General features: G+C 39.0%; 1 protein-coding gene across 2 annotated transcripts in view; it reads left to right on the forward strand.

Annotated features, from left to right (window-relative positions):
- The first annotated feature begins 6,169 nt into the window (after positions 1 to 6,169).
- The window catches only part of Tmcc3 (transmembrane and coiled-coil domain family 3), a 230,390-nt gene continuing 218,537 nt past the window's right edge, over positions 6,170 to 18,022 (forward strand). The window contains exons 1-4 of one of the 2 annotated variants that reach the window (XR_011707049.1): positions 6,170 to 6,257; positions 8,485 to 8,683; positions 16,824 to 16,900; positions 17,888 to 17,957. Coding sequence is in view for 1 of the 2 variants with exons in the window: in XM_027953201.2 (XP_027809002.1) it covers positions 8,651 to 8,683 (33 nt within the window). In the remaining variant the exon portion in view is untranslated. The remainder of the gene's footprint in view (positions 6,258 to 8,484; positions 8,684 to 16,823; positions 16,901 to 17,887; positions 17,958 to 18,022) is intronic. The other variant, XM_027953201.2, reaches the window with a different exon arrangement.

Genomic DNA, 18,022 nt, shown 5'->3' on the forward strand with positions numbered 1-18,022 from the left:
TTGTGTTATTGTGCCAGCTCCTCTGGCAGATGGCTTTATTTTTCCTGTGTTATTTTCCCCATTTCCCATGTTCTTCCTTGTACAGTTGTGTCAGAAAGAAACAAACAACAAAAATGTACCTATTTAAAATTTTTTTTTCTATTGTTGATTTGGAACATACCTTGATTCTAGCCAGAGTGTAGTATAGCTTTTGTTCTATTCAGAAAAATGATTTGGGCACTTTATTTCAAAGTGTAAGTCCCTAAGATGATGATTGAGGGTTGCAAGGAAACTTGGTTGTGTTTGGGTGGTGAATTAAATTGAGTTTAGTGATAATGAAGCACTAAATGTACATTGAGGACATGTTCATGTTGCTCAAGTTTTTAAATCTCGAGAGAGATAGGGTCATGGTGATGTGTTAATAATAAAATTACTAACTCCAGCATTTGTTCTTTACCATATTCTAGAAAGCATACTCAGTTTAGGGAACATGCTAAAAGCTTGTCGTCAAGAAAGCTGGTTTTTAGACTACCTCCAAAATTAGAATTCACATACTTACAGCTTTAAGTTTTGAAATACTTGAAGAATTTTATTTTTCTTATGGTACTGGGGCATGAACTCAGGGCTTTTGTATGTCAAGCAGGCATTTTACCACTGAGCTCACACACAGCCCTTTTTTGTTGTTGTTTTGGTTTTTTGAATCAGGGTCTCACTGAATTGCTGAGGCTGGCCTTGAACTTGCAATCTTCCTGCCTCAGCCTACCAAGTTGCTGGTATTAAAGGCATGTGTCATGTATCCAGCTGTGAGATTGTTTTTAATAAATAAAATAGAAGGGGAAATGGTTCTTCCACTCCTTTATATTTCTGCCTTTGTACTAATGAATGTGACCAAAACATTTGCCCTTTGAACCAGGCCCAGTGTTTCATGTGTCTCAGGGCTACGACTTTATTTATTTTATTTTATTTGGTGCTGGGAATTGAACTCAGGAGCCATATCCCCATTAGGGCTACAACTTTTAAAAAGCTTTATTGAGGTATAATTTATAGATCATAAAATTCACCCATTGTAAATTCAGTGTTTTTTTTTTTTTGTGTGTGGAATTTGTGGAGTTATGCATTTAACTCCATAATCCACTTTTAGGACATTTTCATTACTGTAGGAAGTTGCCTTGTGCCCACTTGCAGTCAGTCTCTCCCCCCACCCCCAGCCCCAGGGTCTGCCAAGGTGGGCTGGAGAAGAGATTAACCCTGGGCTCTGTCCACTAATTTGATGAACCTCAGCCATAAGCAGAATGAATCATAGATGCACAGGTGGCAGTGTTGGAAAGGGTTAAGACTTTAAGTATATCCCTTTGCCCACCAGAGGATTCCTTAGATTGCTCTTGTGGTCAGATAACCCCGTGCAGCTCCCAGGCATTTCCAACAAGAAAGAGCTTATAATTTCTCTAGCCCATAGGATCCATTCCTGGATAAGAAAATTATTTTCGGTATGGAGCCTAACTTGGCCTTGCCTGTAATTTTCTTTCCTTTTTTAAAAATAACTTTATTTTATTTATTTATTTATATACTTTTTAGTTGTAGTTGGACAAAATACCTTTATTTTATTTATTTATTTTTATTTTGTGCTGAAGCTCAAACCCAGAGCCTCACATAAGCTAGGCGAGCTGAGGCTCAACCCCAGCCCCTTATTTATTTATTTATTTATTTTTTTAATGTTTTATTTTTTTAGTTTTCGGCGGACACAACATCTTTGTTTGTATGTGGTGCTGAGGATCGAACCCGGGCCGCACGCATGCCAGGCGAGCGCGTTACCGCTTGAGCCACATCCCCAGCCCTCCCTTATTTATTTTTAATGTGGTGCTGCGGATTTAATCTAGCCTCACATGTGCTAGGCAAGCACTCTGCTACTGAACCACAACCCCAGCTCACCTGTAATTTTCACCCATTGGTGATACAAACCAGCAAGCACCATTCTTAATTTGAAGTTATTCAACTACTTTAAGCCTTCACCTGTACAAATACCTTCTTTCTATCAATTGTTGTATATTTAATTTAAATTCCAGACCTATAGCCACTTTGGTCACTTTTTTCTGGACATGATTTTGATTGTGTCTTTTGTATCCAAACTCAGCCTATGTGTAGACACCAAATGAGTCAGTGGAAGCTGAGGGTTCAAGGAGGTTAAGTGGCTGGGAAGGTTTGGTGGACCTGTCTGTTCCTTTGGTGTGAACAGGGACTGCCTGGCGATATTGACTGCTTAGCAGCTGTGCTGCACTGTTGGTATTCATTGGTTTTTGGTTGATCAAAACACCATTTTTTTTCTTCTGTGGACTTTGGTCAAGCCAGTTCTCCATTATGTCTTCTTATATAACCGCTGTTTCAAACATTAATGTAGGAATTTATAAAAATATAAATTTATGCATTTATGTCTTTATACATGTACTTTTTTTTTTTTTTTTTTTTTTGCATTACAGTATTATGGTAACACTCATAACTAGGCTCTTTTGAGAATTTACTGTGTTTATCTTGTTGGGTTTCCCCACAAGATTTGCCTTTGGGATCAGTTTGAATGAATCTTGTTTCTTCCCTTTTCTTGGTTTATCTATTAAGAGAAGTTTGCATATCTAGTTCCTATCTGGATCTCCTCTCCTCTCAGATGTATTTTGATTTTGGCGCTAGTTCACAGTGGAGGTAGTTGTGTAGAAGGAACACCCAGGGGCAATTTCTGTGTTTATGTCCATGTACTCCTCCATGTCCTTCCTTTTGTAGTCTGAATGATTATTTTCAAGTCATTAGAGCCCTTTCCATGCTGTGGACTTGGGTCTCTCAACTGCTCTTCGTCAGAAAGTGAGATGCTAATTTTTTTTTCATACACGGACAGCAGTGAAATGCATTACAATTCTTATTACACATATAGAGCACAATTTTTTGTATCTCTGTATATAAAGTATGTTCATGCCAATTTATGTCTTTATACATGTACTTTGTTTTTTTGCATTACAATTCTTCATACACAAATAAACCACAATTTTTCATATCTCTGTTTGTATATAAAGTATGTTGACACCCAATTCAAGTCTTCAGTGAGATGCTAATTTAAAAAGTGTTGTGGTTTTCATTTTCCTGAGCAATTCGGGAGAACCTGACTTGACTCAAAAAACAGGTTCAAAATAGGAGAAAATATTTGCAAATGATGTATCAATATACCTGACCAAAAAAAAACCTTGTATCTAGAGTATATGAATAACTATTGCAACTTAATGAAAGCAAATCATTGAGAAATTGGCAAATGATTTGAGTAGGCATTTCTTCAGAGATGACATGGGTTGCTAGTAAGTGCATGAAGGTATGCTGAACATCACTGGTGATTAGGAAAGGAAAATTAAACCATCATGAGATCCACTTCATAATTCTGTGAGTGGCTAAAATTAAAAAGACAAGCAAATGTCAATGAGGATGTAGAGAAATCGGAACTCTAATACCCTGCCAAGGGCCTATAAGATGGTATAGCTATGTTAGCTTGGCACTTCCTCAAAATATTAAGCATAGAATTATTATATGACCCAGCATTCCATTCCAAGATATAAAACCAAGAGAAATAAAAATTTGTTCACACAAAAATGTGTCTAATTGTTTGTCTTTTTATTGTTGAGTTTTAAGAGTTTCTTTTACAAATAATAGTTTGGATATAAATCCCATATTAGATATATGATTTGCAAATATTTCCTCCTATTCTGTGGACGGTTTTTTCACTTTGTTAATGATGTCCTTTGCACAAAAGATTTTAATTGTTATGAAGTCTAATAAATTTTTTTCTCTTGTAACTTATGTGTTTGGTTCTGTATGTTTTTGAAGTGCTAAAACTGTTAGCTCATTTTTTTATTCTGGGCTGGTTGGTTGCTGTAATATGCCAGAGGAGTTAGCTGTAAGTAATTAAAATATTAATCTACCTTTGTTATTGAAGAACAGGAAGCCCACACAATTCTGAGGTTCAGTTTATTGATGGTTTTCTTTGTTTAGTTTTGTTTCCCTACCCCACATTTACTCTAGAACTTAGCATGGTGTGATGTGTGTAATAGGTGCTCAAAAACAAACAAAAAATCTTGTTGATAAAATCTAAGAAAGGAATCTTACTTTTGCTAAAGACCTAAACAGTATTTTGTGTGGGCTTTGAAGTTAGAGCTGAGTTCAGATCTTAGCTCTGCTGTGTAGTCTTTCCTCAGTTTCCACATCTGTGAAAAGAGATAATGTGTATATTGGAGTATTTTTGCAAAGACAGCATATGACACCCTTTGCTCATGTAGAGTTTCTACAAAGAGTGGTCATTTAATTGACCTGTATCTCAGTTTCTTTGTTTGGTAAAATGGAAATGATGCTTATCTTGAGCCATCTCAGCAGTGTCCACAACTTATGAGCAAGTAGATTTTCTCTGCTTCTTTTGTTAAGTAAAATAGTCTGTTTTTCACAGCCTCAGGAGAAATCCTTCCTTGGTCCCTAACCATCTATTTTTGTAGAATTCTTGTGGAAAAATTTTCTTTTAGACTAGTTGCACTATCCAATACAGCAGCCTCTAGCCATATGTGGTTATTAAAATTAAAGTAAAAGCTCAGTTCCTCAGTTGTTCTAGACACATTTCAAGTGCTGAGTAGACACGTGACTGGTTAGTGTGTCTATCACATTAGACAGTGTGATAGACAACATCGTCATCACTGCAGAAAGTGTTGTTAGCTCTGGATCATTTCCCGTGACTTTTCTTCAACTGTGGAGCCTGTGAGGTGAGGCTTTTCTAGACACTCAGTTGAGCACCTTTCCAGCACCTCTCTTGTCCTCCTGGGGTAATACCTAGACCCAAGATTCTTGAGTGCTTTAAATCTTGGGAAACAAGGGTTTACATATCCTAGGATGTGTTTTTTCTTTGTTGCTATTGTTATTTCAGAACTTCCAGGTTCCTCTCTGGTCACACTGTGCCTTTGTAATAAATTTGACCATTTTAGGTGACCAGTAGGGGCCTCTTGGCATAGTTTTGGTTAGGTGACTATCACAGTGGCCTAGGAAGGGAAGCAATTCCCTAATTTTCTGAGATTTGGTTTAGAAAAAAGGAAACCTGTATTGCAAACAGACATTGAAGATTCTGGAAACTTCCAATTACAGAGCAAGATAATGTCCTAGAGATGGGACGTTTGGGAGATAGTTTAACAAGGACTTCTTCCCCCTGACCATGCCTCTCTGCTTGTGAGACCATTAATCTGGCATCAGTCACCAGTCGATTTCTCCCTGGTGATTTTGAACACATTCTAGCATTCTTCTCTTTGACTTAACAAATAGGAGGAGAATAAAGTCCTTGTGTTGGCAGAATTGCTCTTATGCTGTTGTCTTTTTCTTTTTTAAAAAATATTTATTTTTTAGCTTTAGGTGGACACAATATCTTTATTTTATTTTTATGTGGTGCTGACGATCGAACCCAGTGCCTCACGCATGCCAGGCGAGCGCGCTACCACTTGAGCCACATCCCCAGCCCATGCTGTTGTCTTTTTCTTATTCTGATTTTCTGAATTCATGATTCCTTGAGCTATTCCCATGGATTTACTGATGAGTTCCCTGGGTGTGGGAATCACCTTGGATAGATAGATCCCAAGGATAGTTTCCTTTTTACTTGACCCATGATAGGCCTCTTCATGAAAAAAGTACATAGAATCAGGGGCCATGAGTATGTGTAGGGTCAAACATTCTTTCCCATCTGCTGTTAAATAGTGTTGACTTGTCCAGGCGAGGCCAAGTGAATAAGCCCATAGTCGTTCCCGAGGTGTGCAGAAGCAATTAACTTTACTTTCAGCCTTTCCAAAACCTAGATTCTAGCAATTGTTCTTTGGAAAAGGGAGTTTGTGTGATTAAGTAAATTTTCGAACAGTGGGTTGAGCACAACTAAACAGGTGTCTCCCCCCCCCTCAAAGAGGCTTAGGGCCTTTAATATGTTAGTGGAATGTTGTATCTATTCTAGTGAGAAGTATGTTTCCCAAACTTACTTACCACAGTACCCTGTGTTGGACCATTTGGTACTTGCTTGGGCTAAAGGTCAGTGGTTTGAGAAACAGGAAAACACCCACAGTGGGAGAGCGCAAATGGAGCAATTTTGTAAATACTTCTGCTTTTTGTTTCTCGGTGATTATTTTTAACCCAAGCAGTAGTCATTTGAAATTCTTATAGATTCATGGGCTCATATTAGATAGAAGTGCCCCAAATCTTGCCGGATTAGCAGCATCATCTGGTTTGAAGAGAAGGTAATCCTTGCGTTTGATTTTTTTTAAAATAAGGAAACTATTAATGAAGCTATTGATTCAGTTCTTTCTGGCATACATTTAGGGTCTGCTAAATATGTTTTTCTGCTTCAAGGGGAAATTGGATTCTAGAAAATAAACAATAAGAGGTAATTCTTATGTTGAGAATTCACTAATGACTTTTAGAAGGCATCTAAAACTATAAGGGCAAATTTTGTTGAGAGGACAGGTTATTTGTGCATTTTGCTTCTATTAATATTTTTCTGGGCAGATTAATTAAATGAACTTTTTTTTTTTAAAAAAAAACAACTATGTCTGTTAAAGTGTTAGGGCAGTGCCTGATAGTTATAATAATACTAGCTAACATTTCTTAAGTGGTCACTATGTGCCTGGCACTATTCTTTTTTTTTTTTTTAAACAGATGTTGATGGACCTTGATTTTATTCATTTATTTATATGTGGTGTTGAGAATTGGATCCAGTGCCTCACACTTGCTAGGCAAGTGCTCTACCACTGAGCCCCAGCCCCATGCCTATTCTAAGTATCAAACATATGTTAGTCATTTAATTCTTAAAAGAATGCGAGAAGGTAGCTGTTATTTTTACTACTATTTTACAAATAAGATTATAGTAGACATTTTCTAATAATGAGGGCTAGAATTCATTATTGGGTTGATGTTCATAAAACAGTGAATAGCAAAACAGGTTTTATAGTTTCTTTAATTTTGACATAAAACTGATGTTCATAAAATCCTAGGTAGGATGTATTATATAATTGATTTTGTAATTAATTCTCCTTTAGATATCAGAGTTTTTTTAAACTTCTAATTTGGAATTTTTAGACATTAGTAAATACTATAAAAATGAAATTTTCTTTGATCTGTGTTTGATGCTAAGGATGCAAAGATGATGGAGCTCTGATTCCCTGTCCTCATCAAGATGTCATCAAGTAGGGAGGTGATAAGAGCTTCCAGTGATCATTTCTTAAGCTATGACAGGAAAAGTGGTTTCTTGCTTCTTGTTTTTTGTAAATATGTTTAAGTTGTCAATGAACCTTTATTTATTTATTTATTTATTTATTTATTTATTTATTTATGGTGCCAGGGATTAGACCCCAGGGCCTTGTGCATGTAAAGCAAGCATTCTACCAGCCCTATATCCCCAGCCCTATTTTGTTTGTTTATAAATGGTGCTGAGAATTGAACCCAGTGCCTCACATATGCTAGGCAAGCACTCCACCACTGAGCCACAACCCCAGCCCCCTGCATCTTGCTTTTAAAAATTAAAGAGAAAATTCTACAGGCTGCAGTGAGAATGGTCACAGTTTAAGAAGACACAGATGACTTCATGGTAGGCCCTAGCCATAAAGCCAGTGCCTTTGTTGATTGAATCAACTTTAAAGAAAAACAGGGAGAGAGGGGCCAGGAGCCAGTGTCTTCCTGGGGAATTCTGTATAAAGGCCCATTTTAAGTTGGTGGGCAGGGCTTCTGGCTCTAGCAGGGCTTCTGAGCCCTAACTGTAACCTGGCAGTGCTCCCCACTGCTCCCGAAGATCCATCTTGCTACTTGGTATGCCTCCTCCTCTCCCTTTTCTCCTCTGGGTGCCCACAGTGCACACACTGATTTGCTTGATAGTGCCCCACACGTCCCTTAGGCTTTGTTGACTTCTCTTCATTCGCTTTTCTTTCTGCTCCTTAAATTGGTTCACTTCAGTTGTCTTCTCTCTGAGTTTATTGATTCTCTTTTCTGCCTGTTCAGATCTGCTGTTGAACCCCTCTAGGAAATTTTTCATTGTAGTCATTGTACTTTTCAGCTCCAGAATTTCTGTTTGGCTCCTTTTATAATATCTATCTATTAATATTCTCATTTTATTCATAGATTGCTTTCCTGACTTCCTTTAGTTCTTTGTCTGTGGTTTCCTTTAGCTCGTTGAGAATACAGCGGTCCCCCTTTATTTGTGAACAGGTTTCAAAACCCTCATTGGGGTTTTGAAACTGTAGATAGTACCAAACTCTATAATTTAATGTTTTATCCTTTTTAACTAAGCATTTATCATATATTATAGCTGTAACTTTTGCGGTTTGAAGGTGAGGAATCAGAACTAATAAAAATTAATTTTTCCTTCACGATTTCATGGATAGAAGATTTGCTCTTAGGTAAGAGCTTTGTAATTTTAGTGCACATTTTTTTTCGCCCTGTTTTTATTGAGGACTTTTGCCTTTTCACTTACAGGAGGCACTTTTTGACTTCTCTTCAGCACATCTGAATTGCCAGCAAAACTACTCTCGCACTTTGGAGCCAATATTCAGTAAAATCAGGGTTGTTTGAATGCTGTGATGGTGTGAGTTGATTGATCTGGTGACTAAGTATACACATCAAGGATACACTGAACAAAGGGATGGTTCACGTCACAGTCAGGACGGAGCAGAAGGTAAAAGACTTAATCACTCTAACAAGAAAGTCACAATATTTTAAAGACTGATGAATTGTTTATTTTTGGCATTTTCCATTTAATATTTGAGAATGAAGTTGACACAGGTAGCTGTGACCACAGACAGTGAAGCTGCAGACAACAGGGCTACTGTATTGATACAGTTGATTTAACATCTTGATTAGTGATTCTAGTCTGGGTTTCCTCATCAGTGGTTTCTGACAGATTCCTTTTTTTCCTGTGAGTGACACATTTACCTGTTATGTGCTTCATGATTTTTCACTGAAATTTAGACATTCTGAGTGTTATAACAGGTTAACTCTGGAAAGCTCATTTTCCCACTCTTCAGAGTTTAGGCTGTTTTGTTGGTGGGGGTGTTGTCCATTTGTGACTTTTCTAAGCTGTTTTTAAGGGATATGTTTCTTATTTTGTGTGATCAGTGAAGTTCCTCTTGTGTCGGCCAGTGACCTGAAAAGACTTTCTTGATGTCTGGCTCCAAAAAGGGGAAAACATGCTCTCAGGGGGACTGGGGGGTGGGGGTGGGGGTCATTTCTTAAGACTTCCCAGTCGATGCTCTTAGGGGAAGCTGCTGCTCCCCGTGAGGGCCAGCGCCAAGGCAGGCATCAGTGTCAGTCCCTCAGGTATTGCCACCCAACCAAAACGCACATCACCAAAGTTTTGGAGGACAAAGTCCTACTGCCCACTCTGGTACCAGCCAGCCACTTCAGGAACATGGCTGCTGCCCCAGAGCTGAGGTGCGGCTGAGGAATGAGTCTAGAGGCTGGTTCAGTACGAGGCTCACTTAGGATCAACAGCCTCCGCCTTCACGGGCACACCCCTGGTTCTGAGTGTCTGGTTAGGTTCCAGAGTTTCTAAGTGGCTCGTTCCAAATGCTCCTGACAGTCCAGTGGTTGCTTTAGTGGAGGACTGACTCCTGGAGTGTCCCTGCTGTGTGCCATTTTGTATGACATGGCTCCTGAGAGCCTGGTTTTTATTTATTTATTTTCCCCAGGTTTTTTTGAGATATAACTGAAAAATAATATTTATTAAAGTTATTTAAGTTATATAGCATGGTGTTTTGGTTTACAGTATAAAGTTATTACCACAATAAAACTAGCCTATCAGTCACCTCTCATAGTTCCTTTTGTGTGTGTGTGGGGAGGGTGTGTGTGATGAGGATGCCTAGGATCTCCCCACTCTTTTAGCAGATTTCAAGTACATAAGACATTGTTATAAACTATAATCACCATGCCATACACCAGGCCACCAGAGCTTATTCATCTTATAACTGAAGATTTATATCCTTTGGCCAATACCTCTCTGTTTTCTCATACACAACCCCTGGCAACCAATTCTATTTTCAGTTTCTGTGAGTTTAATTTTCTTAGGTTCCACATATAAGTGAGACCTTGCTGTGTTTGTCTTTCTGTGCTGGCCTTATTTCACTTAAGGTAAATGTCTTCTGGGTTCGTCCATGTTGTCACACGACAGGATTTCCTTCCTTTTAAAGATTGGGTTATATTTAATTGTGTCTGTATATCACATTTTCTTTATCCATTCATCTGCCTGATCATTTTTGGTCACACATGCCACCCTTGTGGCTAAGTATGGTAGGGGGTAGATTCAACTCTTCCAGAATCACAGAGGGTCAGGGTAAAGGAACAATTCTCCAGAGAATGGGAACATACGCTTACCTCTCTAAAATCAGAACACACATGAGGGAGCATGCACTGGGGACTGAGCCTGGGCTCTGGAGCTGCACTGCCTGGGCTTGATCCTGACTCTGCCACTTGCCAGCTTGTTGGACCTTAAACACGTTACCTTCTGTGCCTGGGTTTCCTCAGCTGTAACAGGAACTGTTAATGGTACCCTCTGCTGTGAGCATGAAATAGGCCAAGATACATAAAGCCTGGCACATGGTGCTATCTGTAGGTGTGTTATTTATTATTATTGTTAATATCAGAGAAGAATGCATTGGTAAGCATGGAATTTGTAGCTCTCTCCTGGTTTACCTGTCCTGTGACTCATATTTTAAAAGGTTGACATTGCTCTAAGTATTGAAGCAATAAACATTTCAGATTCACCCTTTGTTTGGGTAATTCTTTTTCTTTTCTTTGCCTCCTTCCATGTTATTTCAGATGTGAGAACCTAGTTTATTTATCATCAGCCAGTTCTTAACCCCTTGAGAATTTTATCTTTTAAAATCCACATTCACATATCTCTGTAGGACATTTGAGGTAGTTTTATTTGTTTATTCTTGCTAGAAATGGATGTGTTTTCATTAGGCATAAACTGAAAGGAGACTATGTACTTGTAGCTGACGGGACTTGAGCTTAGAACTACAAGACCTTCAAAATTGGACAGCCAAAGCCTTCAGATGAGGTCTGAAGATTAGTTGTGATAGTTGCTGTAAATTGAATATTTCCATTTGTTATGCCATGCCAATTGTTTTATGTGTAGTTTTTCATTGATCCTCAAAGAAATCTTACTAGATGGCTATCTTATCCAGTTTACAGAAGAGCAAGTAAGTGATCAAGGAGGTTAGGTAAGCTGGCAGAGTTCTTGGAGATAGTGTATAGTAGACCTGTGACTTGGACTGAGGCCTGAGCTTTGACCACTTAATTGATGCCATCATTCAGATCTGGAATGTCTCCCAAAGGCCATGTTTAAAGGCTGGGTGCTATTGGAAGATGGTTGGAAATTTAATAAGAGGTGTGGACTAGTGGGAGGTCTTCTGTTCATTGGGGGTATGCCATTCAAGAGAATAGTCGGACTCCACTTCTTTCTATTCTTCTTTTGCTTCCTGGCTGCCATGATGTACTCTGCTGCCACAGGCCTAAATGCAACTAATCATGGACTGAAAACTCTGAAATTGTGAATCAAAATAAACCTCCTCTCTTTACAAATTTGTAGTCTCTGGTATTTTGTTATAGTAATGAAAAACTGACTAACATATGTAGTGCCCACATTTGCCATTACAAGATGATGATGGGTGATAGACAGATTTCAGACTTGAAAAACCAATAAAAAAGAGACATAATAAAAGTAAAGACAGTAAACCTGCCATGAATAAACAAATATCAGTGGATGTTGATAAATAAAAAGTTTTCTTATTATCACAAGAATCCTGATATTAGTTCCCCAACTAAAAAGAATGAAAAATACATATACATTATGTATCAGCTATATGTTAAAAATAATCCTACATATGAAAAAAAACACACTGATTCTAATTTAGATACTTAAAAACAATTATTTTTAAATATATTTTCTTTTTGTTATTTGGGTGTATGAAGTCTAGTTACAATATAGTGTCATACTTCTCTTTGAATCCACAAATGACCACTGTTTTTAGAAAAGAGGAAAAGAAACCAGTGTCCGAGATGGAAATTTCATCATTTCCTATCTCTTATAGAAAACAGCTACCCTGGTATGCCCAAGCTATGCATGGATGCTTGTAGGTTCTCTTTTCTCCAAAGAATGTCTACTGTGTTCCAGGCACTGTGCTCAATGTTGGAAATATAGTGAATAAGACTGACAGGCCCTTTCTAAACTGTACTGTAGCTTAATTCTAGTTGTAGAATATAGGTGATAAAGAACTATATGAGTCAAATATAAAATAAGATATTAAAACCTCACGAGGGAAGAAAGAAAGTGCTTTGAAGGGCAGGCTGCACTTTAAGATATAAGGGTCAGGAAAGGCCTCACTGAATAGGTCATATTTGGAAAATATTGGGATAAGTGAAGGAGGGAACCTTGTGGGCATCTGAGTAAAGTGTTTTAAGAAGAGCCAATAGTATGTGCGTAAGTACAGCTGACTGGAGGGGGGTGGCTGGGGAAGAGTAATTGGAGATGTGTTCAGAGAGGTAACTGGGGTGAGGAAGGATAAAATCTTGGAAGGACTTTGCTTTAACTACCCTACATGCCTTGAGCACCTAGAAGGATGGAGGAGGACAGAGTCGGGTGGATTTAGGAGCTCATTTTAGGACACAAGATACCCATTAGTCATCGCAGCAGCAATGTTAAGTAGCTGAATGTTAATGGTTCTGGGATGGAGATACACATTTGTGAGTGATTAATGTGTGGATTGCATTTAAATCCATGAAATTGAATGAAAGCACAAAGACAGTGTAGATGAGGTTCCAGACTAAATCCCGGGCACTCCAGGAGTTGGGGGATGAGGATGAAGTAGCAAAGGTGATGTGGAAGAAGTAGTCTGTGAGGTAGAGGACAGTCTAGTAGAGGGTGAAGTCTCAGAAGTCACATGAAGAGAAACTTTCAACTCTGTCCAAGGCTGCTGATCTGTCCAGTCATATGACCAAAAACTGACCACTGGATTTAGCAATGGCCACTAGAGGTCATTGGAGCTGTTACATTAGAAGCTGGCTATTGATTAATACCATCTGTCACGGTTTTTCTTGGCAAGGTGAACATCATTTACCCAGCTGTATACCCTGTGGCTTAGAATTGACTTTCTCCTACTTTACCATTCCAGCAACATCATCTCCACATACTTGTTTTTGCAGAGGTGTGGTTTTAGAGCTGGGGAATGTGCAGAACCAGTCTTGGACCGTCTGAGTGACACAGGCAGTTTTTTTCCCCATGGTAGAAAGCAATTCCAGGATTCCTAATGCCAGGTCTGTTGTTTTGTCTGGCACATAGGAGATCAGTTCTGGGCAGAGACGGGCTTCTTCCTCATCTCTCCAATACTGTTTTCTCCCTGATGAGCCTGTTGAGCATAGATGGAAAACCACCCTACAGAATGCTTAGGAGTTCTTCAGAACTAGGTTTGGATTTCAGTTCTGCCACTCACTAGCTATATGACTTCAGGCAAGCTAATTCATCTCAGTGAACCTCAGTCTCTTCAGCTGCCAAATGGGGACCCCATAAAGCTGTGACAGTTGAACTGCCCCTTGCCTCTTCAGTACTTTGCACAGGACAGTACATAATGAGAGTTCCATACATGGGGGCTCTTATGATTATTATATTGGGACCATAGTTTTCAGGGTATTGCTTTTGTTAGAACCATTTAAAAAAAAAAGAGTTTTAATTGATGCCATTGCCTGGGGTTTATTTACACAACAGATAGACTAGAATTACACCCACAAATCTGTTAAGATTTTCCCTGAAGAAGTTACCAGATGTCCTCCCCCCCACTTCTAGTTGCTGCTACTAGGGGAAAAATGCCAACAAAACAACCTAAAACGGCAGACTGCACACTCAGGGCAAATACATAATTTGTTCCCCTTTATCAGCACCGAGAAAACAAAACTGTCAGTTTCCCATTCCCCAGTTTGCCATCACTCATGTGGCTCGAGACAGTGGAGGAGGCAGCCTGGTGTGTCAGGTATACCTAAGAACTTCTTATCAGCACGTTCACTGTTGAGAGACCTTCAGGGTGCTTAGAGGTTACTCTGGCTCTCTAGGACATTTTTATGGTTGCAGCTAGGAATAAAGCAGATTTTTTTTCTTCAAATAAATCCACATCAACTCCTTTCAAAATATACTTGGAAAAGTAATTGGTAGTGCTCATTAAGTGGTAATGTGTGGTATGGACCGGCTGTCCTCAAATCAGCATGTGTTTAGAAACTTTTTGACCAACCTGAACTTTTATTAATGTCAGCAAAGCATTTCTTAATTCCAGTCCCCTTTTGGGGGCACGTGGGAGTCAGTGAACTGTTTTCCTGAATAAAAAAGATAAGTATGTTTAACTGATAATTAATAGTATCTTTTATTTATATTCATTCAATAAATACTGGAATGCCATTATGTGCCTGACACTGGTAGGCATGGACCAATTCATCTTAATTCATGCTGACCTCTTCTAGTTAGCCTTAGTATTATGTAAATTATCAGAAAAATGAGTTTCCTTCCTATCCCATACCATCAGGTTTTGACCTTCCTTCTGAGAATTTTCCTGCAAATCCACTGATGTATGTATATATCATTATTATCTTCTTTTGCCTTTCCATACAAATGGGGTGCTTTATAGAAGGTTCCATCTCTTGCTTTTTAATTCAGCAGTCATTCTTGTTAACATATTAGCACCAACTGATCTACCCCACTAGTTTTATTATAATTTCATAGCATTCCATTGTATTGATGTACCATAATCTAATTTTCCAGACTTCTAACTTATTTTGACATGGAGATATTACTTTTTACACTACAGAGTTTTTTCCTTAATGAGAATGCGTGGAATGGTTTATTACTACTAACCTAATATAGGCACATAGTAGACTTACAATAGATATTAGCAGAATGGATGAATTGGTTCTTTCTATATTACATATTGGTTATTTTACATATTATTTTTCTTTATTGATCATGGAAAAATAAAATTCAGCACTAAGAATTATCACATATTCTAGATCAACATAGTCTGTGTTAGTGAGGTTTGTGCCATATCTCATGCATCCCCAGCACCTAATTTATGCCATTGTATACTCAAATAGTATCCCTAGTGAGGACAACATAAATTGTTGTGTTTTAGAAGGCTGTTGTTGCCCACCAGCACCAAGAGGAAAATGGTAGCCCTCTTTAGACCAGTATGCTAGCACATTTCATACTGTGTGGCAGATATTTTAATTTGAATGAATGGTGGAGGCCTTAAACTTAGTTCAGACTCTGGAAACATGGAAACATTAGTCAGAATTGTTCTCAGAAGTCTTCAAGTCTTTAGGACTATGACTCTGAAGACTCAAGAGATGCACTTTGAGTGAAGGGGTCTTCCGCTTCCTGTGGCAGGGACTCTCTGTGTTTCATTTCAGACACCTGGGTTCAGTCAACAAATGTCTTCCTCAAGGTCATCAGACAATATAGGCATTTTGGAAGATGGCTCAATTTTTACTTGTTTGCCAATCAGTTATCACAGCGTCCGGGAGCTTTTGTGGTAGGCAAGGTTCTCCAAGGACATGATGCAGGTTGTGGCCTGAGGAAGCTCACAAGTTGCTTGGGGAGACATGGTCCCACCTCCCACGAGTAAGCACTATGGTGTATTCTGGCAGTAAAGAGCAGGACTCAGACTGCATGGTTTCCCTTTCTGGCTATGATCTTGGCAAGGTAACTGACGTTTTGTGGATTAGTTCCCTCATCTGTGGAATGGGGAAATAACAGTATTTACCGCATTGTCATGTGAAGTACGTGACTTAATACATGAAAGGTGCTTGAACAGCTCCTGGTATAATGAGCACCTTGTAATGGTTGGCTGCTGTTGGCCTATGGTATAGCCCTACAGAATGAAGAAGGACGGGACAACGATTTCATATTAGGGTATGGGGCTGACAAGTGCAAGCCTCCATTAAGTGCCATCTTATCTAGTCCTTAGAAAGTCCTAGAAATACATGACTGTGAAGTAAGATACTTTAAAGATATGATAATGGATGCAGCTTGCCATGAAGCAGTTTGAATCTGTATCTGATTCACAAACCCATGCTCCTCCTTCTGACATTTTTAGGCAAATATAGAGGGAAGGAAGGAATCTTTGTTTTTTGGACAGTGAGTGAGGATCAGAGCACTTAAGCTACTTGCCAAAGATTACATGGAGACCCAGATTTCCATAGAGCAAATCCCAGTGTTTGTGGACATTTGAAGGGTTGACGTGTAGAAGGCGATAGGTGGAATATCTTGCTCGAGCAGCAAGCCAGGACCAGTGTCCTGAAGTAGGTCAGCTTGGGCTAAAGATTTTCATGAGGCAATCTTTGTCATGAGGCTGTGCAATACAGAATGGGATGGCAAAGTGTTTCCTGCTAGGATAGAGGAGGCTGGAGGTTTATGGTCCAGAGTTAATTATGGAGGTCCCAGGGGGCCGTCAGGGCTCTGGTTCCTGCAGGCTGTTCTCTCCATGGACCCTCAGATGTCACCTTTGTCTTTATAGTACAAAAAAGACTTCTGCCATCTCATCTTTGTGCCAGGCAGTGGGAAGGAAAACAGTGTGACTTCTTCTTCCAGGACTTTCTGGAAGACCTGCCCGGCAGGTCTGGCTACCTGATTGGAGAGGTTGGCTGAGAAATGTGATGTTTTGGTGGGACATTAATGTGCCCAGCTAAAAATCAGATTCTATTACCAAGAAAGGAGAGGATGAGGATGAGTGGAAAAATTTCAATTTTCTACCCTCTCAAGTATATCTGGTCTCTTTTAGGTAAAGAAACTGAAATTCAGGAAAGACTTGTGACTTGCCCAGTCTTCCAGATTACGGAGGCATAATGGAGACACAAGGTGCTGTCCCTGACACATTTCTTAGTTGTACTTCTGCCCTGAATTTATACCAAGGCCAGGGCTTTGGGCTTAGGATTCTAAAGGTCTTTCTCATGAAGCAATTTTAACAAATTAGCAGGAACTATTTATGCCTTTGGGGAAGCAGACTGTGGAAGATTTATTTTTTGATTATTAGTTTTATGTCCTCCAGTGTGTTCCCAGTTTATTTTTTCTTTATATCCTGCCATTTTATGAATTCAATATTATACGTGTTTTTAGTCTATTTAGTACCTATTGATCCTTTTGTGTATGTACTGAGGATTGCCCCTGGGCATTCAAATGCTGGTAAAGAATAATTACTGTGCTGGTTAGTAAAAGTGACAACACATGAAACTTTGCCTTGAACAGGGGAATTGAGTGAAGTCTGGATTTGCTTCATTATTCCAGGAAGAAAATACCACTTATTAGAATGCTTCCCATGGAGATGTATTATTTTTCTATTTTTAAAAATCTTTGCTGAAAGTATTATTTAAAAAAAGGAAGTCATTCACTCAACAGTTTTGGGCAATAGAATTGTGATTCCTGTCTTAATATGGTTTACCAATTAGTAGAAAATTTTGGTTACAACTGAATATTAAAAATGCTGTGATGAAATAATTCCAGGTGTTGTAAACACACAATGGGGAGAAGCACCTAGCCCTGCATTTGGAGGCAAGGGAATGCTTTCCAAGAAGGGGAATTTCAAACCATGTCCTAAAAATGATAGGAATTAGGAACAAGGAGATTTTTTCCAGGCAGAGGAAGCATCATACATAAAGACAGAGGGACCTAAGAGATGCTGGTACATTTTGAGGAACTCAGAGGCATTCTGCTTAGTGAAAGACTACAGGCAATGGACAAAGACTGGCCAGTTGTGGCCAGGGCATGAAAAGCCATATAAACCACATAAAGGATCCTTAGGGACTGGGATTCTTTTTTTTTTTAATTTTTTAATATTTATTTTTCAAGTATCGGCGGACACAACATCTTTGTTTGTATGTGGTGCATGAGGATCGAACCCAGGCCGCACGCATGCCAGGTGAGCACGCTACCACTTGAGCCACATCCCCAGCCCCAGGGACTGGGATTCTATCATTGGATTAA

The sequence above is a fragment of the Marmota flaviventris genome, chromosome 3 (genome assembly GCF_047511675.1).
Source record: "Marmota flaviventris isolate mMarFla1 chromosome 3, mMarFla1.hap1, whole genome shotgun sequence".
Lineage (NCBI taxonomy): Eukaryota > Metazoa > Chordata > Mammalia > Rodentia > Sciuridae > Marmota > Marmota flaviventris.